General features: G+C 44.3%; 1 protein-coding gene across 3 annotated transcripts in view; it reads left to right on the forward strand.

The window, feature by feature from the left end:
• Positions 1-23,855, forward strand: part of LAMA3 (laminin subunit alpha 3) — a 274,238-nt gene extending 250,383 nt beyond the window's left edge. For all 3 annotated transcript variants that reach the window (XM_047826704.1, XM_047826703.1, XM_047826705.1), the window contains 11 exons: positions 1,044-1,183; positions 1,849-1,980; positions 3,484-3,637; positions 7,907-8,076; positions 11,854-12,037; positions 13,916-14,056; positions 17,786-17,945; positions 18,045-18,175; positions 20,585-20,678; positions 21,868-21,987; positions 22,717-23,855. In XM_047826704.1, the coding sequence (XP_047682660.1) occupies positions 1,044-1,183; positions 1,849-1,980; positions 3,484-3,637; positions 7,907-8,076; positions 11,854-12,037; positions 13,916-14,056; positions 17,786-17,945; positions 18,045-18,175; positions 20,585-20,678; positions 21,868-21,987; positions 22,717-22,862 (1,572 nt within the window). In that variant the 3' untranslated portion in view covers positions 22,863-23,855. The remainder of the gene's footprint in view (positions 1-1,043; positions 1,184-1,848; positions 1,981-3,483; positions 3,638-7,906; positions 8,077-11,853; positions 12,038-13,915; positions 14,057-17,785; positions 17,946-18,044; positions 18,176-20,584; positions 20,679-21,867; positions 21,988-22,716) is intronic.
• The last annotated feature ends 1,783 nt before the right edge of the window (positions 23,856-25,638 follow it).

The following is a 25,638-nucleotide window of genomic DNA, read 5'->3' on the forward strand; positions in this document are numbered from 1 at the left end:
TACCAGCATTTTTGACTACAAGAATGCCCTTTCTATCAAAGTAGGATGATATGACCTAGTTCTTTTGACACCCAACATTTGTTTCCTTTGCTGAGGATAGAGATAACTGAGTATACAGTATACAAAACGGTCGAAAGCCAGCGTAAGAGTTGACTTAGCAAAAGAGGAGATCAATCCTAGACCTAGAAATCCTAGAAATATCCTAGGAACATTGGCCTCAACTTCATAATGGGTTAGCTAAGAAATACATAAACTGGCATTCTTTTATCCAATTTATAATGAATAAGTACCAACTGAAAAAATCAAAATATAAAGCTGACAATGGCTACAACCACATGCTGTAAAAATTGTTTTAGCCTAAAAGCTCATTATTGAAAATCGCAAAAAAAAAACCAAAACCAAAAACAAAAAACAAAAAACCTGTACGTGGTAGAAAAAAAAACAACAGGAAAATTCAAATGACAACTACCGACTCTACACATATTTTTTAATTAAGAATCCACAGAAAGAATCTAATCATCTTGCCAAAATTTAGATCTGCAGAGTTTGATGTCAGAAAATTGAACCTCCTTGAAATTATGACCAGAAAATAAAAAATTCCTAATGACTAAAGAAATCATTGTTATGATCATATATGGAAAAACAGTTGATGAATGAAACCTTCATCACACGATTGAGGAGAGTTGATCCTGATGAAAATAACATAAGCACATTGAAAATAGAAATAGAAACATTTAGAGATGGCTTAACTGTTTTGTGTAATTGATGGAGAAGTTAAACTGGTTTATGAATGTAGTTCCATAAAATGCTTTTGACAGATTCATCAGTGTTTAAACAATTTGGATAAGACTTCTATATTCATAAACACGGAGTCAAAATAATCAAAAATAATCTTTAGCTCAAAATAGCAAAGTCAAAACATTTGGGTCAAACCCACCTGACTGTTTTATGCATGGTTTTGATCAGAAATTCAGTATTGATACACCTGTAATCTTGAAATAGAAATTAATGACATTGACGGGCATATGCTGTGATGGTTTCAGGCAAATAACCTGCAGGTCACCCTGGAAGATGGTCACATTGAACTGAACACCAGGGATGGAAGTAGCCCCATTTTTAAATCCCCCCAGACGTACTCGGATGGTTTGCTACACTACGTATCTGTAATAAATGATGACTCTGGGTGAGTGGAATGGCCCTTCTGCCAGAGCTCTTGAGACTTTTATTTCGTTTAATGGAATTTTCTAGTATCTTTTTTGTGAAGTATGTGTCCTTGATGCTGGGATGATTTACAAATTGTGGTATATTCAAAATGCAGGAGTGAAACGGGTAACAAGCAAAAAGATCTACCACTGTGTGGGGTGACATGAGTGAACTTCCCAGTGTACTGCTGAGTGAAAGAGGCTGCACATAAAAGAATCATCTCCCATGATTTCATTTCTATAAAATTCAAAAACAGGAAAAATTAATTTCTTTTCTCAGTATTCAGGATAGTGGTCATACCCTTGGAGGGAGAGAAGCAAGCACAAGGCAGGGTTCCTGGGTGCTGGTCTGTTCTGCTTCTTTATCTGGGCGCTGGTATCATTGGTATATTCACGTTGCAAAAAATTCACTGAGCTGTACACACGATATGTGAACTTCCTGTACGTATAGAATACTTTAACAAAAATCTGTGCCAGAGAAATACATGGAAAAAAATGTAAGTGCTCTTTAAAAATAAATCTGGTCTAACAAGTTACTTTAGGTTAAAGATACTGAGTCTGAATCGAAGACAATAAGTTGACCACATGATGAGAAACGTTTCTTCCCTGCAGTTCTCACTCTTGTTTTGTCTTCCTCCTCTTCCAGACTCCGGCTTCTCATTGATGACCAGCCTCTGAAGAATAACCACAGGCTAAGACACTTGTCAAATTCCCAGCAAACCCTGCGTCTGGGCGGAAGTCACTTTGAGGGTTGTATCAGCAATGTTTTTATCCAGAGGTGCGTCCTTTCCTGTGTGTGTGGCTGTGGGTGTGAGAGCCGCCTGCCTACAGGGAGGGCATCTCCTTGCTCTGGTAGCACAGCTGGATGTGTCACCACGTGCTGCACCAGGCCCTCATTCCACAAACTTGCCCATGTCTTCTTAGACAAGATACACACGTTAAAAACAAACCACCTCCCACAAAAACTTCCCTGCCTCCCTTTGTGGGAGCAGCTTTGGCACATAACCTTGGAAAAGGTCTAATCAAAATTAATTTTTGGATGATGGCCCTGAGAATTTTCCAAACTGAAATTTCACTTCATTTGAATCAAGACTGCACATTTGATTTAATCAGAATCTGTCCCATTTTGGGGGCTGACGGCTTGCATGGGCCAGTGTACTGCTGGGAAACCAGACCACCATACTGTCAAACTCAAACGTATCTCTCTATAGAGAGAGGAGCCTGGTGCTAGCGTGCAAATGTTTAGATGTTCTTTTCTTTTGATTCAAAATAATCACCTTATTTTTCTTTTATTTTGTTTGTTTATTTATTTTAATTTTTTTTAATGTTTGTTTATTTTCGAAGGAAAGAGAGACAGAGCGTGAGCAGGGGAGGGGCAGAGAGAGAGAGGAAGACACAGAATCTGAAATGGGCTCCAGGCTCTGAGCTGTCAGCGCAGATGCTGACACGGGGCTCGAACTCACAAACCATGAGATCGTGACCTGAGCTGACGTCGGTCGCTCAATTGACTGAGCCACCCAGGCACCCCATAAGTTTATTTACTTATTTTCAGAGAGAGAGAGACAGAGACAGAGACAGAGACAGAGACAGAGACAGCACACAACCCGGGGAGGGACAGATAGATAGAGGGAGAGAGAGAATCCCAAGCAGGCTCTGTGCCATCAGCACAGATGATCACTTTTAGATAAAAGGCAAAGCCCTGCCCAGGGCAGAAGGGGATCCCAGGACTGGTAAGGAAACTCAGGCAACCTGTTGGGAGCTCGGGGGCTCCTATTTTCCATCAAGGCTCAGACACCAATCACAAGATAAAGCAGATTTATCTGTGAGACTCTCCTACACAAGTCCACATGATAAAAAGCCTTCTACAAACTCACTTCTAAGGTTCCTGATGTCCACCATCACTCTAGATCATCGACACCCACCTTTTTCCTCTCTGCATATTTCATTTTCATATTTCTAGATGACACCTGTTCTAAAGAAAGAGCTGTAGTATACTGGCTTTGCCCCAGCCCTAACCATTTAAGTGAATACAGTTTCTCAGGCCTTTCTGCTGGTAAGACACTGTGCTGGGTATTTTAGGGAATGCAGACATGGGTAACAGCACATCCTCCTTTTCTGAGCCCAGTGCCTCCTCTAGAAACAATGTACAGGTAGGAGAGGAAAGTTTACCTAGAAACCATGACAGTGTGAACGTGTATTCTTAAAGCAAGTTCTCGTGCCAGTGCACCTTCCTTGAGATGTCAGAGTTTGGCAGTGGTTTTCTTTTCTGCCCTCATTCCAGGCTCTCAGAGAGACCTGCAGTCCTGGACTTGGCCAGTAAATCTACCAAGAGAGGTGTGTCCCTGGGAGGCTGCAGTTTAAATAAACCACCTTTCCTCATGTTGCTTAGAGGTTCTACAAGGTTTGACAAAGCCCACACTTTCAGTATCAACCAGGTAAGTGTACCCTACACTGGCTTTTGCTTCTTCCCAGAGGATTCTTGTGAGCGATTCCTACCCCACATGAGATGTTGGGGAAAGGGCTGGGGTGGTGTTAAGGGTGCAGATCACCTGATCCCTTGGTGGTCAGTGCCTCCAGGAAGGGTCGTCAGTGCGTCCAGGGATTGATAGGTCATCAACAATTGGATTATGCCAAAATGTGGAAAAGTTTCTGTTTTAGCTTTTATTTTGTATCTTGATGAAAATTTGGCAATTTTTTGTAGACATAACAAATTGAATCTCAGGTTTCTCAATTCCTATACACAATGTCTCACTCTTTTGACATTCCTGTTGTGTACCCAACAGGTATAGTGATTTTCTCTAGAATACAAGGGTCATGCCCCTTCCCCTCCCCATAGACAACCCTCCACCCTGGCTCTTAAGACAACATAAGCACATGCACCCAGGCCTTGCCAATACCAGTGTGGTTTGACCTTGACTGCACACTGGAAACATCTGGGGAGCTTTTAAAATCCCAGTGCTTGGGTTGCATCCCACCTAATTACATCAGATGCTCTTGAAATAGGTCCAAGTGGCAGGAGTTTGTAAAGCTTCCAGGTGATTCTACTGTGCAGCACTAAGGCTGAAAGGAAGTAAAATCTCGTTTGGAGGAGCAGAAGCACTGTAATGAATTGGACACAGCATTAGGACTTAAAGAATTCCTTGCTGTGGCCGAGGTCAACACTATGACCTCCCTGTGTCTGAGGTTACAGTTAATATGATTAATGGGTATTAGTGAGCACCTCCTATGCGCCGGGCATTGCGCTAAGCTCTTTAAGTGGCTTTTCTTACTACATCTGCAAGTAACCTTGTGAGGGATGTATTATTACTGTACTTCTATATGACCATACTACAGTAATAGTACCAAGCAAGTATATTACTAGCCACATCTTACAGAAAAAGATGCAGCAGTTTAGAAAGATAAGCAATTTCCCCAAGCTCCCACAGATAGAAGGTGCAGTAGGAATTCAAAACCAGATAGCTTGATCCCACAGCCTGCACCCTCCTAAGAGCAATGTGCTTCTGTTCAGCACACTTTTCTCTCAACGTCAACCCCCATGCTACTTGTCTGCCAATATTTCCCTTGTTGCACGGTGATTTGGAGAAGTTGAATAGATAGTCCGTAATAAGAAATGTTTTATGCTACTAGGAAGAAATATACTTTATAGAGGGTAGTCATTTTGCTGATATGAAAACAACATCTTTAGGACTGCTCCATCAGGAATGAAATCATATATTCATTTTTTTTTTCATTGTAAGGCTGAGAGTTACTGAGAGGCTAAATTAACACAGTGATGATAGAGATGGAGAGAAGGAAAGGGGTTCAAAGCTATTTAGAAGATAGAACATACAGGACCCAGATGATAATTGAATGTGGACGGCAAGGGAGAGGCAGGAGTTAATGTAATTCTGAGACATCTAGTCCGGGTTATTGGATGGGTGGAGATGCCATTTCATGGACATAGAAGAAGGACAAGTATTTGGAGGAAAAGAGACTGGGTGGAGTATATTGTATATTGAGTGACAGGTGCCTGGAGGACATCTACAGAGAGAAAGCCGTCAGGGACTGTCTCTGAGTGGGCCTCAGTGGATGGGGGGCAGAGGCTGGGTCCACTGATGCGGGAGCCGCCAGTGAATACGCTGTATTTAATTGTGCCCCTGTTCTGTGCAAGCCCCCAGATTCGACGGAATAAGACATTAATTTTGCCTCCAAAAGCTCAATAATAGAAAGAAAGCAACAAAGCTTTGTGGTTAAGTACTAGACTTGGGGGTCAGACTTACTGGGTTTGCACCGGGCTTTACCACATATTAGGTGTGTGGCCGTGAATGATTATTTAACCTCTCAGCGGGTCTATTTCCTGAAACACAAATGCAGATATATAAAGTAAGATCTCCTAGTGTTGTCGTGAGGATTAAAAGAGGTGCTAAACATACAACATGTAGAAAAGTGCCTGGCACATGATAAGCATGTGATAAATATCGGCTGTTATTATTACACACACTAATAACCTCAGTGAAAACAAAAAACGTGCGGCAGGCAGAAATTTCCCTGCCCCACAAATCAGGGGGGTCCTTCTGGAGGAGGTGACACACGAACTGGGTCTGGAGCATGGGTTGGATTTAGACAAGTAGATGTTGCTTTGCACGAGCAGAAGCCCGAAGCCAGGAGGCAGGATGTGGGTGTAACTCGGGTGCATGACACTTCCCGTACATCTCTCTGATCGTCACCAGTCTGCGTACTATCTCTTTCGGTTCTCACCACACCCCTCTGAGAGCAGAATACAATGCCAGCTCTACAGGTCAGGAAACGGAGTCTCAGAGAGGTTTTTAAAAAAAAAAAAAAAAAAAAAAAAAAGGCAACTTGCCCAAGAGCACCCAGTCAGTACACGGTAGACTCAGAATTCAAACTTAGAGCTGTAGATCTCAAAGAATGTTCTCTTCAGACCACATCCTGTGGCCTCTACAGGGTTGGAAAGCTTGGTGAACAGGGGAAATTGGGTGGAGGAAGGGGAGTGACAGAGGTAAGCTCAGAATTCCACATTTGAGCCCCATCAGGGATAGGGTGACCTAATGTAATTTTGACATTTTTCTGTAGTCAACATGAAGCCTTTGAAAGGATTGCTTTAAACCATGTTTAAACAATAACAGGCAGCAGCCTGTGGGATGGTTTGATGAGGGAAAGTTCTATAGACAAGGAGTCAAACTGGCAAACTACTGACAAAGTCCAGGCAAGAGAGTCAGGAGTCTGGCTTTCAGGGTAGAGGGACTGGGAGTGGCAGTTGTGTCACAGAAATGAAGTAGGACATGGAAACTGAACTCAGGGAAGAGGCAAGGGAGGTGGGTGTCCATGATGGCCAACGTGTAGGGCCTGGGTGCCTTGAAGGAGGTTGGTGCCATTATGAGAAGGAAGAGTTGGTGACAAAAGGTATTTATGAAAACTGTTCATCTCGATGTTACTGCTGTTGCCACACAAAGAAGACTCAGGGAGGGAGCGAGGCCCCAGTAAGGAAGCTCCATTAGGATCCAGGGTGGGCTGCATGTGAAGCGGTTTTAAGCAATTCATTTAACTCTCTGGTGGGTATGATTGCCCATCTCCACTCAGCAATGTGTCGACACAAAACGTTTTAAATAAGTGGTATCGAGTTTCTATTCCGAACACCCTGTCCAGGAATCAGGTCCAGGAGGGTAACCTGATCTTGGAGGAATTTAAATTTGTTTGGAAGCCTTTAGCCGTTAGCTCCAAAGTAAAATGGTTTACGATAAGAAGATCTATAGGGTCACATAATGGACAGTTCAGGGACAGGTAGTGTTTGAGGCCTGGCCCATCTCAGCCCCATCCTGCGTAGTTCAGGGCTTCGTATCCTCACGGAATAATGCTCAGCACCAGACCCATGGATCAGCTCGTCTTTGTTAGCAAAGATGTATTTGTCAGAGGCCCCATCCCCTGTTTCCCCTCAAGGTTCATTGTCCAAGAGGGAGGTCACATGTTCATTCCTCAACCTGTCCCTGGCACAGCGAATCCCCGCCCTTCACTTTGACAAATAGAGAACCCAGCGGAGCACTGGGTCTTGTGGGGGCTGTGGACACATGATCGCAATCTGGGCTCCACAGAGCAGAGAAAACAGGAGAACAGCTGGAGAGTCTCGGTTTCTAGCAATTTTTCCATCCCTACTTGATATTTATTAGTTATTTTTTGGCATTAAAACTCAGTTCTGTTCAAAAGCTCAACGTGTCATCTAGCCCAGGACACATTTCTGTGCGTAGGTCAATTCTGACTAACATGGAGACAGGCCATGCCTCCCTCCCCACCCCACACCTTCTGGTTCTTGCTCTCTGTTTCTTTCACTGTCCTGCTGCACAAACCCAAATGAATGGCTCCAAGGAGAGGTGGTAGGCTGGTGGCTCCGTGTCCTACTGGCTGGCATGGCATGGCATGCTGCTGCCAAATGCTGGCTCTCTCAAGGGACATGACGATTATTCCACAGCTCCATGGAGGGGAGGGACTCTGGATACCCGTGGGTCCCAGGTGCAGCAGCTGTCAGGAAAGAGACCAAACTTGTATTGGATGGGAAGAACATGCATCCTCCCCGAGGATGAATTCATCTCTATTGAATTAATCTCCTAGGATCACAGTAAAAACTGTGAGAGGCACTTAGCAAGATAAGTATTCTTTACTCTTCCCCCTGATGATTAGCTGTCCTCAGTATTTGCTTCTCTCCCTGGCAGCCATTGAGGGACACACCAGCGGCCTCTCCAAGGAGCATGGAGGTGTGGCGAGAGGCCCAGTCTTGCCGGCCACCTCCCCGGGCCCAGGCCAGTCACGGAGCCCTCAGGTTTGGGGACCGTCCCACCAGCCACTTGCTCTTCACGATTCCCCAGGAGTTGCTGGAACCCAGGTATTTGTTAATTTTCCTGCCCCCACACCAACTCAGAACGTGACTCGACAGTTGTGCCCCAGAGCAGGCTAGCCAGCGGGACACGATGCACCTGTCCCTAATGAAGCGGCACCACCACTTCTGTGAAAGAAGGTGCTGGCCCCCACGGGACAGGGAGCGTGACTGCCCAAGCATGCGCCCTCCCCGCAGCCGGAACGCACACACGGTGGGGGCTGCTCGGTGGCCAAAACAACCCTCCCAACCCCCAGCCAGCCCTGGTGGAGGATTGACGGTGTTCTAAAAATAAGACTGACACTTCTTTTCAAAGCTGCTATTTATCTCTGTTATAAATCACCTTTCTTGTCTGCATTCTATAGTCAGAGAAAAATAATCCTTTTAAGTAGACTCAGTGCCAGATAGATCATATTTAGAGACCACTTTTGGACTTCTTGTGCTAACAAGTCGCATCACTTTTGGGGAGGAGGAAGTGAAGACATATTAATTATGTTGGATAAAAGTAGGAAAACAAGGTTTGCCATTTTCATATGATTCAGAGACATAAATAACAAGGTGCCACAATTCTGTGATGGTTTATGTCCAGAAGCAGAATTTCCCAGGGGTCAAAAAGGCCTGGCTTTGAGACTGAGGTTCAGTCCCCACTCAGCCACTTGCTAGCTGTGTGACCTCGGGCCATTTGCCAGTTCGGTCCTCTGGGATGCACATTCAAGATGGGATTAGACGTGCAAGAGATGTATTGTTCCTGTGGGAGATAAAGGTGGAGGGAGGGGGGCTGGCAGGGAGAGCCTTCGGCTGAGACGGGAATGGCGCCGTTAACCATGGGGCATCAGCAAAGCAAAGGTCACCCCTTAGAAGAGTTGAGCATAAATGGCCTGGCTCTAGTTTTGCTGCTGAGCTCAGTTCTTGGCTGGGAGTCATCCATATGCCACTGCAGACCTGAGGGCACGGCAGAGGGGGGCTGCCAGCCACCGCACCCCCACAGCACGTTCACTCTGGAGCTTGGAGCAGCAAATCCGCGGACACCATAGGCTAGAGTTCAGCTTCTTTAAGCCTCAGCTTTCTCTCCGTAAACTTGGCATCATTATGCTTGCCTCGCATGTTTTTGCAAGTTGCTACATCTCTTTGAATCTCCATTTTCTCATCAGCTAAATGTTGATAATGCTTTCCTTGCAGGGAGGAGATGTAGTAGCTTGCAAGGGGCTGGCCCTCACGTACTCAATAAGCAAAGTGCACGATTCACAGGCAGATGTGAAGGCCGGAAAAGGGAAGGGTGGAGTTTGGAAGGAGAACCCTATGCCAGCAGCTCCCCAACTCCAGCTGGGATCCCTGATTTGCCAGAACTGTGCTAGTGGAGGCTAAGAAGTGGCGTCCCACTCAGTTATTAGCCCTTTCCGGGGCTACCTGTTGGGAGGAAGCCCCCACTCCCGCTGACTGTGCCCTTGGCCAAGCTGAGCTTAATGACCATGATCTCTGTGCAGATGCTCCCGGCCTCCCCTCCCACCTGCCTGGGCTCGGAGGCTTCTCTACCAGCTCTGCCCTCCCCTCTCCCTGCAAAGCCGCCTTCTGTCTTACATCTTCTCTCTCATCACGTTCCGTGTGGTGAGTCCTCTGGCTTCTTCTGAGGATTTGACCCCAGCACCTTCCCTTGCAACACTAAATTATATGTAATAAATGGGAAAACGAACATTTTTAAAGGGAAAGTGGAAAAGAGTAATCATTAGCAGATGTAACTTTTGAGTTATATTAATCTCAAATATTCTAGCAATCGGAGTGTATTTCCAGGATGCTACCAGTCCAGAATATGGGCTCTTCCATCGTTCTCATTCTAATTTATATCCTGGCAATTTTTGGCCTCTCCTTTAAAATGCTGCACCACTATTTTATCCTTGTGACGAATGCATAAAAATGCCACTTCACTCCCTGCCTTATTCTCCTATCCACCAGCAATGAAGCGTCATAGCTACAGTATCATATGCTGGGATTTGAATATAGTGCCGTCTTTTTTGGGTGTTAGTCAGTTAGCCTTTTATGAAAGAAAGCTGCTTTAAGAAATAACTCTGAAAAGCAAATGTCAAGTCTGATAACCAAGCCCACATATGTAAAGTACTTTAATTCTGTAGCAAGTTCGAATATCCTCCTTAAATTGGCTAACCCTCATTCTCTAAACCTCCGCACGCAGCTACACCAAGAGAAATATTGAGCGGTGTCACCATCTGGTTGGTTTAATTTAACAAATATAGATTTCTTTTTCATTTTGAAGAACATCACCCTCAAGGAAACTTGCTAATCTGAAAAATTAAAGCATCTCAGTGTTTGCTCAACCTCACAGTATTAAAAAGCAAAGAGAAGTAACAGTGTCATTTTTTTCTTCCGCTTCCTGGTTCTGCCTCTGAGTTTTCCATTTACCATTTCATTCAGCTATTCAGTTAACTATTCAGTTCAGCTGAACTATGCGTTGACTGCCTGCTGTGTACAAGGCACTGGAGATAGAGCTTCAATCAGGAGAGACCTAGTTCCTGCCCTCTGTCTGGGTTGTGCTTAGACATAAACCAAAAGGAGTGGATGATGACAGCCTACTGGTAACCTGCGTCCTCCACCACCTTGTCACGCTGCACTTTTAGGTACCCCTGTCAGTGCACCCATGCATCAGAAACAGCTAAGAATGAAACATCCATCATTGTATTCCCAGTGCCCACCGCAGGGCCTCATACATACTACACTCTCATTAAATATTGTTGGATGAATGAATAAATGGGTGGATGGGTGGGTGGGTAAGTGAGTGAATGTGAGTTCTCCTGCAAAATTAATGTTGCCCAACCAGATGTCCATATGATATGTAACCATCATGCAAAGGAATATTCACTTTCACTCTTTGCTTTTACTGTGTGATGCTTGCTTAATTCCTGTTCCATTGTAGCTGGGATATTAAGGTCCAGGAAACATAAAGGTGGATGGGAGAAGGTGGGTCTGTACTTTCCCGCCTCTGTGTTAAACATGTCTAACAGAAAGAAAATGCTTCCCTGATGCTTAAATCAAATCCTTGTTATTCAAATTACTCCCCCCCCCCCACACACACACACACAACTTCCCCTTACAATGTTCCACTCCTTGCACATATACAAAATAGAATGATATTCACTGGGTTAAAAAGTGACTGGCTGCTAAGTGAAATGAGCTGTTAGTCACAGAAAGGCGAATACTGTGTAATTCCACGTATGTGAGAGACCTCAGTAGTCAAATTCAGAGAGACAGGAAGTAGAATGGCGGTCACCACTGGTACAGAGGGCAGGGAATGCAGAAGTGTTGTTTGCTGGGTACAGAGTTTCAGTCTTGCAAGGTGAAAAGAGTTCTGGACACTGGTTGCACAGTCATGTGAATGTACTTAATGCTACTATACACTTTATAAAGGTTGAAATGGCAAATGATGTATATAACTTACCATGATCTGTTTAAGTGCAGACTTTTTTTAAACAGTAGGGCATCTTCGTTCTTGCCATATGCTGGAGCTTACACCGCCGTCTAGGTTTGCCCTAGAGTTTGCTCATTATTCCCCAATATAGTAAGAAAATTATACATAAAACTTTTAATAGCTGGGCTACAATGGCTTTTAAAAATTTCTAAAGAAATAGGTCATTTAATCAGTACATGCCTTAGTTCATGCATTTGAATCATGGGGGTTTGGGTGTCTGTGCCTCATCCCCTCTCCTGGCTTCAGGGACTCAGAAGAACACTAAACACGTCTATTCTCCTTCTTTGCCTTTTGCTTTATTTTCCTGACAGGTCACTGTTTGCTGTGGACGTGCGGACAGCCTCCTCCAGAGGGCTCGTGTTTTACACGGGCACTAAGAGTTCCTATATGGCTCTTTATCTTTCAAAGGGACGACTCACCTTTGCTTTGGGGGCAGAAGGGAAAAAGCTGAGGCTCAAAAGCAAAGAGAAGTGCAATGATGGGAAATGGCACACGGTAAGACCTGGGGCTGTGTGAGCCCCTCCCCCTGCTACAGAATTCACTATGGAGTACCTGGAAAGGAGTGTCCACATTCTGCCAGCCACAGAAGCACAGCGCTGGGAGAGCCCGTGTGGCCGGAGGCACTGGGCACCCCCATGTCTTCGCACAGGAAATGGCTGCATGTGCTGGGCGAGGAGGTTGTGCACGGATGCCTCAGTGCCCAGATGGGCTTTACTGACCACTTCTTCGGGGTCCTCGCCCTGCCTCCCTGGGCTGTGTCCCCTACCCGCTTCCCACCCCTGCTTCCTGGACAATTTCTGTCTGTCAAGACCATGTCTGGGTCTCCAGGCCCCTCTCTGAGCCTGGAATGCCTTCTGGATAGCACAAGCTTAAAGACCGAGATCTCTAGCATTCCAGATCTTCCCTGAAGGCATCCAGATTTGAAGAAAAATTCAATTTAAGACAAAAGGGACCTTTTTTTTTTTCCTGATGAGGGAACTAGATCTCAAAAAACGTAAGCAGCTTGACAAGTTATATTCACTTAGTCTTTCAACAAATATTTAATGAGCTGCCATCCTAGAGCACATAAACAAATATACCCAATATAATGTCAGATATTGGTAGGTGCTTGGAGAAAGCATTAGAGCAAGGTAAGGAAGTGGCTGAGTGTGGGAACGATTTCAGATAGGGTAGTAAAACAAAACTTCCTTTGGGAGGTGACAGTCACTTGAAGTTATAGAAAGGGTGATCCAGGCAGAGGGAACAGCAAGCCCAAAGACCCTGAGATAGGGATCAGTTGAGTGAACAGAACAGAAAGGATAAGAGATGGGATTCAAGAATGAGGCAGGGCCCAGATCATACCAGCTTTGAAACCAAGGTGAGGACTCAGATTTTATTCTGAGTGTCTCTGATGCTTCTGAAGACTATTAAACTAAAAAAGGACCATTGCATGAACAGATGTATATTTTCAAAGCTGCCTTTAGCTTGAAGAGATGAAGTGGGGGTAAGCATGGAAGTAAGGCAGCCAGATGGACGCTACTGCCTTTGCTTCAAGAGTCCTCCACGATCGTGGATAGAAGTGCACTGTCCAGAATGTGCTCTGAAAACCGAGAGGGTTTGCTGGTGGATTGCACGTGGAATGTGAGAGAAAGAGGAGTCAGTATCAAGTCCTGTGATTTGGGGCCAGCAGTTGGGTCAACAGAGGGACTGGTACTGGGATGCAGGAGCTGTGGCCAGGAAGGGAGCATTTTAGAACTGGGGAAGAGGATGGGTTCTGCTGTGAACATCCTTGGGGTGAGTTGCCTGTCAGACATTCAAGCCCAGCTGTCAGTAGATGGGTGGGGAGGCCAGAGGTCACAGCTGGGAGTATAAGTTGGGGAGTCATTAATGAATAGTCTCGTAGCCATGAGATGGCAGGGTCCACCCCAGACATTTAGCAAAGAGTTTAAAATGTGTGCTCCCTTTTAGTAAAGAAGTAGCCACTGGCCCCTTGCTCCAAGAGCCGTGTGGAAGGGAGATGTTTCCCTTCTTAGCTCTGCACAAACTATTCCTTCCCCTTTGTTGCCTGGGTGTGTCTTCATTTATACTCCTGTGGCTCTTCATTTGTTTCTCTTTTGCATAAGTTTCTAGATCAAGTGTATCTTTTTAGTAGTTGACTTTCAAGGAATCCTTTTTTTCAAATTTCACTTTTCTAGCTTACTCTATTCAGTATCCACCATAATCTCACAAAATGGTGATGATGATGACAATATTAGGGAGAAAATTTTCTAATTTTTTAAAGCTCCTTGAAGAAAAAGAAAAACATTGTTTAAAAAATGTGCTGTGACCAATAATAAAATACATCACCAATTGTCAAAGATAAAAAACGATTAATTTATCTTCTTTACTCTTAAGGTGGTGTTTGGGCAAGATGGAGAAAAGGGGCACTTGGTTGTGGATGGTCTGAGGGCCCAGGAAGGAAGTTTGCCTGGAAATTCCACCTTCGGCCTCAGAGCACCAGTTTACGTGGGATCACCTCCCTCATGGAAACCAAAGGTAAATATTTATGTTTCACCAACACACAAAAGATGCTCAGCGTCGCTCATCATCAGGGAAATGCAAATCAAAAGCACAATGAGATATCCCCTCACCCTTGACAGAAAGGCTGTTATCAAAAAGACAAGAAATAACAAGAGCTGGTGAGGAAATGGAGAAAAAGGAACTCTCACGCACTGTTGGGGGGGGGCGGGGAATGCAAACTGGAATAGCCACCATAGAAAATAGTGTGGAGGTTACTCAGAAAATTAAGAAGAGAAATACTGTGCAATCTAATAATTCCACTGCTGGGTATTTACCCAAAGAAAACAAAGACACTAATTTGAAAAGATCTATGCACCCCTATGTTTATTGCAGCATTATTTACAATAGCCAAGATATTGGACACAGCCCAAGCATCCACTGATAAATAAATAGATGAAGAAGTGGGACATATATACAATGAAATATTACTCAGCCATAAAAAAGAATGAAATCTTGACATTTGTGACAACATGGCTGGACCTAGAGGCTATTTTGCCAAGTGAAATAAGTCAGACAGAGAAAGACAAATATCATATGATTTCACTCATATGTAGAATCTTAAAAAAAAAACCAAAACAAATGAATAAACAAGCAAAAAAGAAATAAACTCATAAATATAGAGAACAAACTGGTGGTTGGCAGAAGTCGGTGGGGTGGTGGGGGGCGGGGGAGGGTGGCAGATGGGCCAAATAGGAGAAAGGAATTAAGAGGTCCAAACTTCCAGTTGTAAAATAAATAATTCACCAGGATAAAAAGTACAGCATTGGGAACCTGGTCAATAATATTGTAATAACTGGGGCGCCTGGGTGGCGCAGTCGGTTAAGCGTCGGACTTCAGCCAGGTCATGATCTCGCGGTCCGTGAGTTCGAGCCCCGCGTCAGGCTCTGGGCTGATGGCTCAGAGCCTGGAGCCTGTTTCCAATTCTGTGTCTCCCTCTCTCTCTGTCCCTCCCCCGTTCATGCTCTGTCTCTCTCTGTCCCAAAAATAAATAAAAAACGTTGAAAAAAAAATTTAAAAAAAAATAATAATATTGTAATAACTTTGTATGGTGACAAATGGTAACCACACAGCATGGTGAGCATTTCATGCCAAAAACAGTCGTGCTTCAGAACTGTATATAAAAATAATTCACCTTATAATATAATCATGAAAGTGGTTAGAAGGTACAAACTTCCAGGGGCACTTGGGTGGCTCAGTGGGTTAAGCATCCTACTTTGGCTCAGGTCATGATCTCACGGCTCTTGGGTTCGAGACCTGTGTCAGGCTCTGTGTTGACAGCTCAGAGCCTAGAGCCTGCTTCAGATTCTGTGTCTCCCCCTCTCAATGCCCCTTCCCCACTCACATCCTCTCTCTCTGTCTCCAAAAAATAAACATTAGAAAAAAAATTTTTTAAATGAAGGTACAAACATCCAGTTATAAAATAAATAAAATGAATAAGTCTTGGGATATAAGGCATGGCGACCACAGTTAATAGTTAATAATACTGTATTCTGTATTTGAAAGTTGGTAAGAAAGTAAATCATAAAAGTTCTTACCATAAGAAAAAAAAGTTTGTAATTATGTGTAGCGATGGATGTTAATTGGACTTATTATGGTATTCACAGCACTAATTATATATAGAATCACTATGCTGCACACCTGAAAAAAATATAATGTTATATGTCAATTATATCTTAATTAAAACATTTTAATCGGTAATCATTATAATTATATAAGATATTCAAGAATCTCAAAATACTTTAAAATTTTCTTTTAATGTTTATTTATTTTTGAGAGAGAAAGAGAGTGTGAGCAGGGGAGGGGCAGAGAGAGAGGGAGAGACAGAATCTGAAGCAGCCTCCAGCATGTCATAAAGTAGTGTTTTGCTTTATTATATATTCTACATATATACATGCATATTATATATTATATACATATACAATACATGTATAATACATATATACTATACATATATGTACTGTATGTATTATGTATATGTATAATATGTAATAAAGTTATATATAATTGCCATATATTAATACTACATATAATATTCTATAATATACATTATATAATGAATATTATATGATATATAATATATATGTGATATATTGTATAATACATGCATAATATATAGCATTAATTGCTAAGGAGAATCCTCAGTGTAAATGTTTGTTTTTCTGCAACCTCTGTATGTAACTATTTCCCTCTCAGAGAAATCACAGGATGGGGTAGCTATTCAAGAGCACAGTATGGATATTCTTTTGTCCTGGATAAGTCATAGTCAGCATCCTAATCTATGGGACAATCTGTAGTACCCCATTTATATCATTCTTAGGAACCAAGTTTCTTTTTGCAACATCCCCTCCACCCGAGGATGCAAACCACGGGTTACTCTGCTCCACATCGTTTCAGAGGGCAGGCAACATCCAGTCAATGTCTGCCTCTGAGTACCACAACCTGCAGTCGCCCTTAGGGATTCAGTGTTAGGCAATGACCTTCCCTGCAGAGTCTGAGCTTGGTTTCAGATACAGGCTCTTCATTGCATAAGGTGGTAAATTTTAAGAAACTAAAAATTTCATAGGGAGTCCAGTCGGTAGCTTATTGTTGACACTGACACCATATGCATCCCTAATATCACCATGTCTTAAAATTATCACATAGTGCATCTGTTGTGTAGGATTCCAGGGTCCTAAAAGCATTTATTTTGGAAGGGAGTCTAAGGATTTTATTCAGTGATTCTTCAATTTTTTTTGAAAAAAATTTTAAAAGTTACAGTCTTTTGGGGCACCTGGGTGGCTCAGTCAGTTAAGCATCTGGCTTCGGCTCAGGTCATGATCTGGCAGTTCGTGGGTTCGAGGCTCTCATTGGGCTCTCTGCTGACAGCTTGGAGCCTGGAGCCCGCTTCGGATTCTGTGTCTCCTTCTCTTTCCGTTCTTCCCCCACTCATGCTCTGTCTCTCTCTCAAAAATAAATTTTAAAAAATTTAAAGAGAAAAGGTAGTCTTTCTTCCCAGGAAAATGCACATGCAGAGAGCATCTGCTATATAATTTAAGAGATCACAGAACCCTGGAGGTGCACGCAGGGGCCCTAGGTGAGGAGCCCTTGTTCCAGGCCACCTTTGGGTGCTCCATGCATGCCCACTGATGCTATGCCTTGTGTCTTATTTTAACTCCACAGCATTCATGATTTGTTGGTGGTGCACTGAGCCCAACAATTTAGGAAGCTTTTTTGCACTTTATTATTTTTGGAATGTTTTGGCCTCTTTTTCAGTCAGCTGCCCTGCATTAAGCAATCGCATAGGCTCATTAAACTCTAAGAAGTGGTTTGTACCTGCAAAGAGACAGTGATATCTATATACTGGAAGGCAGAGATTTCCCTTGTTGTAGCCCTGTCATGTGGACCAGGGTCAGGTCACTGACCAGCACTAGCTAGCGACCTCCACTGCCCTTGCCCCTTGCATACATACCACTTGGTGCCCTCAAACTTTGGCCTCAAACTTCGGCCACCCACCGGACGTCTGGTATCCAGGGTTTTCTAGGCAGTGTGAGCAGGGAGCCAAATGCAACAGTCAGGCCCACCTGACTCTCTGAAGCAGGATGGATGAATTCTGCCCCCCCCCAAACCCCTTTGGCAGACAGTTGCCCTGCCTTTAACCTTGGCTGCCCATATGTCTCTGGGAGTTGTGGCTTAATAAAGTTTGCTTTCTCTTCTGCTTGGTTGCAGAGCCTCCCCCCAAACAGCTTTGTGGGATGCCTGAGGAACTTTCAGTTGAATCTGAAACCCCTAAACACCATTGCTGCAAGCGTTGCTGTGTCCCCCTGCTTGAGTGGCTCTGTGGAGAAAGGCATTTATTTCTCCCAAGAAGGAGGTCATATCATCCTGGGTAAGGGGCAGTTTGGAACAGTTTATGTCTTTGAGTCTGAAGAACTCCATCCTTTTTCTTGAATTACGATGTTTTAACTGTTTTACTTTCTTTTGGAAGCTAATTCTGTGTTATTGGGGCCGGAATTTAAGCTTGTCTTCAGCATTCGCCCAAGAAGCCTCACTGGCATCCTAATGCACGTCGGAAGTCAGCCCGGGAAGCACCTATGTGTTTATATGGAGGCAGGAAAGGTGCGTACAGTTTGATGACAGCGGGGGGACGGGATCTATGGGTTTGCATTAGGACCACATTCATTTCTGGAGACCACAGTAGGTGGAGTTGTGACGGAGTGGGATCCAATCTTGTTTTAAGAGACCTGACTTCAGGGTCGCCTGGGTGGCTCAGTTGGTTAAGCATCTGATTCTTGGTTTCAACTCAGGTCACGATCTCACAACTTCATGGGTTTGAGCTCTGGGTCCCGGCTCTGCACTGGCAGTGTGGAGCCTCCTTGGGATTCTCCATCTCCCCGCCCCTCTCTGCCCTTCCTCCTCTCACGCTCTCTCTCTGTCTCTCTCTCAAAAAAAAAAAAAAAAAATAGAGACCCGACTTGAGGGCTAACTTACTATTTTCCTTTAACAAGTCATTTGGTCATTGTGTTTCCTGTTCATCATCTTGGGCTGAATTCTAACTGCACCACTTAGTTATATGGCCCTGGAGAAGTTACTTCACCTCTTTCAGACTCTGTCTTTAAAATGTGGATAATAATGTTTATATCTCAGGGCTTTTGACAAGAGAATAGCAACTATGATACGCAATAAATGTTCATTTTTCTCTCCTCCCCTTCACCCTTGTCATATCTCTACTTTTATTCATAAGGGCAGCACCAGAACTCATGAGATAGTTGTTCTCACCAGCTGTCTACACGATGTCATGCCCACGCCCATGGCCTGGTATCCACTGAATCAGTTTCAGATTTTCCTTATGCTCCCTATACCACTCACCAACCTATCTGGTCCCTGCAGCCAAGCTGGCCCCAGGTCTCTCCGCTCCAGGCTTCCTTTGGCTTAAAGGGATTCCTCCTTCAGGGGACACTTCTCCTGCTTCATCCTGCCTGTCACTCGGGGGCCTGGCCAATACCCCAGTTTTACCACCAGGTTATATCTCTTTCCTTTTCAAAAACTCTTTTAAAAACCAAATCGTTCCAGGAAGGCCTCAAGGCCAAGATTGATAATGTTAAAGAGCAGCAATTCAACCGAATAAATCTGAAGATCTGATTGACTTTATTAATTGATTCATGAATCAGGCAGCATCCCATCTAGCAAATAGAGAGAAGTCTGAGGAGTTGTACAAAATGGAAGGTTTTTATAGGAATGACGGTGGGGCAAGGAACTCATTAGCAAAAGAAAAGAAAGGACTGTTCCAGGCAAGGTTACCTTCCATTTAGAGGAAAGCGTCTTATTAGGTAGATTACCTTACATTTCTTTGGGGGGTTGGAGAAGTCCATGTGACAGGTTGTCATTGGTGCTGTTCAGAAAATTCCTGACTGACCTATCATGACCACATTTCTGGGGAAGGTTGAAGCTTCAGTTGGGTTAGATATTAAGCACTGGTTTGGTGAGTCGGCCTAAGTGGCTCCATTTTGGGCCTGTGATCTTCTATTTAGCCATAATATGCCATTTTCCTTTACTTCTACCCTTCCACAGCTTAACTGTGAGGGGGAAACTAGAGAAGGAAATAAAATAGCCCAAACTCCTAGAACATATTCTATTTGAGATGCAGCCTTTAAGTCTGAGCAGGCCTCTGGTAGGCCAGAGGAGCAAGCAACTACCTGCTTGCTGGCCTTGAGAGAAGGCTGGCTTTTCAGGGGAGCGGGGCGGTAGGGCTCCACGAGAGCTTCTGGAGAGGAAATAATCGCATACGCAAAAATCAAGACACGATGACCTTCATAACAGCAGTGACATTGTTTAGCTGGAAAATTGCCTGAGAATTGGCCTTGCTGTCTAGCTACATGCAAATTAAATGCAAATTAGTTACCAATTTCCTTATTTTAGTCCTGGTATTTGTTCACCTTGGTTCAGCCCTTGGCCCTGGTCCAGAGAGTGGGACTGTGGGATTCTGCACGCTAGCATGAGTGCCTGACCCCTGACACGTGCCCAGTACAAGTGCAATCAGTTAGCTTGCTGAATTCCTTGAGCTACAACCCTACGGCATGCATTCATGGAATTATTCTAATTGTCTGGCCCTCGCAGCAGGGCGTAGGCCTCAGCCAGCATTTTTGCCTTCCAAATTTTGCGTCCTTCTAAACAGAACTGTGGCCGCAGTTGCCTATCAATAGCTTGAGGAGGATCTTCCCTGCTGATCAGTGACCTTTGAGTAGAGCCTGACAGAGGAGGGGTTTGGATTGGGAGGGAAGAGCTCGTCACCTTTGGCAGCAACTTCAGGCCTGGCCTTGGCTTTGCAGCTTGCTTCCTGGAAGGGACTCAGCAGAGAGATTCTTGCAAAGCCTTGGCCCTCCTGTGATCACCTGGTGCGAGAGGGAGGGGCCATGTCTAAGGTGCTTCAGGGCCCTCAGGGTGACAAGCGGTGGGAAGGAAAGAAGGCAGGGAAGTTGGCTCCAGCAGCCTTTCTGAAGGAAATAGGAAAATGCATATGTCTTCCAGGTCACGGCCTCTGTGGACAGTGAGGCGGGGGGCATCTTGACATCAGTTACACCAAAGCAGTCTCTGTGTGATGGGCGGTGGCACTCGGTGACAGGTATGATGTCCAGTGACCTGTTGTTCACACCCTGAAACAGTGTCCCTTTCCATCTGGATTTGAATGTCCCAGATACAGCCTCGCTTTATCAATCCATTAGCATATGACCTGGCTCAGTCCACCAGACTGACATGGTGAGAAGATGTCCATTCTCAGCCCTGGCTGCATTTATGCAATTCGTGGCTGCTGCAACCTGTTCTCTGTAACATACAGAGAATTTTCTTTTTGAGCTCAGAAAACTGATAATCTGTGTTTTCAAGGCGGTATAACATTATGATTTAGATTTTGGCTCTGAAATCAAAAGGAACAGAGATCACATCTCAGTTCCGGCCCTTACCTAAGTGACCTTGGGCAAGCCACTTAATTGCTCTTTATCTTCAGTTTCCCCCCTCAACACAATGGAGATAAAAATAGGGCCCACCTCCCAGGGTGGTGAAAATCAAATGGGACAATGTATGTAAAGTGCACAACAGTGTCCAATATGCAGTAAGTGCCCAGGAAGTATTTGCTCTTGCTATTGTTCAAGTCCATTTAATACTACTGCAAACGATTTAGACAAACCACTGGGAGGAGATTAGGCATAGCCTCCCAAACCAAATCTGCTGTTTTATGAATAACTTGTGCACATTGGTTTGGTAATATATTAAACCGTATTGGCTAACATACCTTTTCAAAAAAGAAGAGTAGTCTCTTGTCTAATTTGAATGCTGACTACATTGCAATTAGTTAGGATTGTTCACACTGGAGGAATTTTATTTGGAGGGTCAAAAGTGACTCGGTTTTCAGAAGTCAGAATCTCCTTGGAAGGAAGCTAAGATCTCGTGAAATAAAGATGGCTTCTGGAGAGAGCAGCTGGAATCCCAACTCATTCAACTTATAACCAAGCTGTCTTGTCAGGCTCCTCAATGCTTGAGAGTCACAATCTCTTATCTGGGAAAGAAGAGTGACCATATCTTCCTCACAGATTTATTTGAAGGATTAAATCCTGCAACGTATGTGAAAGCATCTAAATCCCACTTAGTGTTGAAAAACTAGTTGAATTTGTGTCTAGGTTGATGGAATTCCTAGCAATAGTGTTGCCACAGCAATGGGTTGAAAAGAAGCCCGTGGTGAAGCCCTAGTGTAGTCATTAAACATTGGGCAGGGCTGTCCTCAGGTAATCAACCTGACCAGCTTCCTTTCCCACCAGTCACCATAAAACAACACATCTTGCACCTGGAACTGGACACAGAGAATAGCTACACAGCTGGACGGCTCCCCTTCCCACCTGCCAGCACTCAGGAGCCACTGTACATTGGAGGCATTCCAGGTAACTCTTGTCCTGGCTTCTACACCCACGTTGCCCCACGTCAGCTCTTAACATTTCCATCTTAACCGAACAAATCAGTGCCCCAGCCATGGGTTATTAGCTGGGCAGCCGTTGGCTGGACAGTGGAGACAGTGAGGCTCTTTGCTCCAACACATGGGAAAACCCAATTGGTAGCAATGGGCACATTGTATAGCCCAGGCCACATTGCTGCTGCTTCTCCTGTCCCAAGCCTGTCGTTCATAAGCCTCTCTTAAGAGGCTACCTTTACCTACAAGCCTGATAGCAGCAAAGAATCAGGAAAGGGGCTAAAAACTGGTCTCTCCTCCCCAGACATTTAGTTTTACTGATGAGTTATTAAGCTTTGCGGGCCAGAATGGGAGAACCAGGCAGGTTCTGGAATTTTGCCTGGAAAGAGCCTTGTCATTCTTCCTTGTTTGATGTTCCTCCAGAGAGTTTGTTAATTTTATGGGTCTTCCATGACCCATAAAAAGCACTAGTGTTCAGAGTTATTATCTGTTGATTTGGGCTGTGGAATTTGCTTCTTTGAAGAACTTGAAGAATAAGTAGCCTTGTTGGTGATTTATCACAGCAGGCAGGGGCGTGGGGTGCCAGCTCAAAGGAGGAGGTGACTGGCTGGCCTGAGATCCTCGGTCCCTTTAGCTCTAATAAGACGATTTTCTAAATTGGGCACATTCACACTCATGGAATGCCTCTCCTTTTCTCTTGAAGCCCATTTGAAGACACTGAAGCTCCCTGTGTGGAAATCATTTTTTGGCTGTCTGAAGAATATTCAAGTCAACCACATTCCTATCCCTGTCACTGAAGCCATGGACGTCCAGGGATCTGTCAGTCTGAATGGCTGTCCTGATCACTAACACAAACCTATCAGACAGCAAGGGAAGTCACCTTCAAAAGCACAGTTACCCAACATACCTCCCTGTCTCTGCTCAAGATCATTCTTGACTTAAGACACCATCTAGATGGGATGAACAGCAAGTCTAATTTCGTACTCTGACCATGCACACCCATCATTTCGGCACTCAGTGTTACCCGTGTATTTATAAAAATTCCATGTCTTGAAGGTGATGAACAACTTGTTACATGCTTTGGTAATATCATTTTCCACTAAACATTAAATGCCTTTTAAAGGACATTATTTTCCACCTGGTAAAAAAATAAATATCTTTTAAAGCACTTTAAAAACACAAAAATTGACATGTGTTATGGGGTTGTAACTTAATGGGGTTAAATAAATGCAGTGTACTCTTTAAATGGGGACGTTTGATTAGCATTAAGCCAATGGCTTGTTGGCCACTGTTAATCATACTAATTCTTTAGCACCTGTTCAGTGTGCTACCCACAACACAGTTTTCTACAGATAATTATGAAGCACAGACGTGTGTGGCACCGTGTGTGCTCAGTGTTGGATATACCGTCCGGCAGAAGACATAATTCCTGCCCTGAAGGAATATGCAGTCCAACTTGGGAGACACACAATATTCACAAAATAGTAAATAACTAACAAACCGAATTAATGGACCTATATTTCCCCTTGGCTTCCCATGTACAGTCTGCTACCAACCAAGTCTAGATTATGACATCAATTCCTTGAGGGCAAAAACTATCCCATAGGGGAGCGGAGATGGATATACGTTCTATAATTAAAGCTTTGTGTGGCAAGCTAACAGAAGTCAACAGGAAGGAGGAATCACTTCCTGTTTAATCTACAATGAGACATGTACTAGACCAATATAATTAACCAGCACCGCTCTTCCTAATGAAGAAGACTATGTAAGCATTTCTGTGTCTTCTACATAGTGTTTGTCCCTCAGAAGAAAAAGAATAAATCTAAACTTTGGATATGGTCATCCTCTGTGGTATCCTTACACCTACCTGCCCTCCACCTCTGAAATGGAGCCACATTCTCTTCAACTCAGTGCTCTTCTTTGACCGTCACACTGCAGTCCTGTGGGCATGCTTTCTAACACCTGTATCTATGCAACCATGGAATATTCTCCAGGAGAGGTAGCAGGTTCCCCATTACAGGGAGTATTCAACAGTGGCTGGCTGGTAGGCCTTAGCGATGCTATGCTGACTCAGGGATTGAATTACATGACCTTAAGTTATATGTTTTCTGAAATCATTGACTTTTAACTGGAAACTTCCATCAGTTATTTACCACCCAGATTCTGAGTCTTCATGAAGAGCATCCATTATACCCGTCTTGGCACTAACTACACTAAATGGGTGGTTCTCTCTTTGGCTTCCTGGCGTTAATCTAATTGACTCTACAGAGTTATTTATTCGTGCTGATTATTCCTGAGCCCTTCCTAGATTCATCATAAAGGGATGGCAAATTCACCTAATACCGCTGGTTTTCCTTCCATTTTGTAATAGCTTGAAGACCAGCTGTCCATCTGCCTTTTCTGAGTATAATCCCAGCCACCAGAAGGCACAGAGTGTCAAGACAGAATGACAGTTAAGGAAACAGAAAGCCCTCAGCATGCCTGTTCTCAGATCATAAATGTGTGTTCCCTGAAAGGAACGTTTACAGCTCTTAACTAAACCATCAGCACAATTATTTGTAAACTGTGAAGTGCCATACAGATATTATCACTGGTGTCCTCTCCCTGGCTCAAAGTCTCTCACAACTTGGGCTGACCTTGGGCTGAGAGGCTAAGTAGGGACAGTGGGTGCACTGGTGGCCGGCTCTGGCCAGGTCATGAGAGGTCCACAGTTGGTGTCCTTCCGGTCAGGGGAAAATGGGGCCTGCACTGTGAGAAAGCCAACAGCACGGCACTATTCCCTGAACAGTCACTTCAGGGACATCAGGTGACTAGGAAGCAGTCATGCGTGTGCCTTCATGGGCCGCTTCCTGTAGCATCTCCCAGGGCACCTCTTGACCTCATTTCTCAGTACAAGGGGGGTTGAGTTTTTGTCACACTGGCAATAACCCCGTGGCAGAGGACGATGGCCCTGGACAGAACATGCTGACGTTCCCCTCCTCCCGTGTGGGAAGTGGTCTCACTTCCCCACAGAGACCTTTGACTCAGCTCCTTTCTGTGCCACCCCCCACGCCGTGTTGCGCTGCAAAATCCCCAAGCCCCAGCTCTGCCCTCCCTACCACATGGACTCCTGTCTCTCTCCCAGCTCCCGGGGCTCTCCAACTTTAGGTAAGTCAGTGCTAGCCCCAGAAAGGCCAGATTCTTTCTTACAAATGATAGGCTTAAAGCCAGCATATGAGTGGAACCACTTCTAAATAGCATTATTGTATTGAATACAACTGGCATATGTGTTCATTATAGAAAAATGAGAATATGCAGAAAAGCATAAAAATCACCCATAGCTCATCACTCAGAAACCTGTAGGTCTTTAGTTACATGTCTATATTCTTTTTATTTTTTAAAAATTTTTTTCAGTTTGTTTAGCTCTGAGAGAGAGGAAGACAGAGAGAGAGAGAGAGAGAGAGAGAGAGAGAGAGAGAAGGGCAATGACTCCATGCTGTCAGTACAGAGCCCAGCTAGGGACCCCGTCTCACGAACTGGGACATCATGACCTGAGCTGAAATTAAGAGTTGGATGCTCAACCCTCTGAGCCAGCCAGGCACCCTGTATTCATTTTAAATGCACATGTATTTCTTTACAAAATTAC

The sequence above is a fragment of the Prionailurus viverrinus genome, chromosome D3, assembly GCF_022837055.1.
Source record: "Prionailurus viverrinus isolate Anna chromosome D3, UM_Priviv_1.0, whole genome shotgun sequence".
NCBI lineage: Eukaryota > Metazoa > Chordata > Mammalia > Carnivora > Felidae > Prionailurus > Prionailurus viverrinus.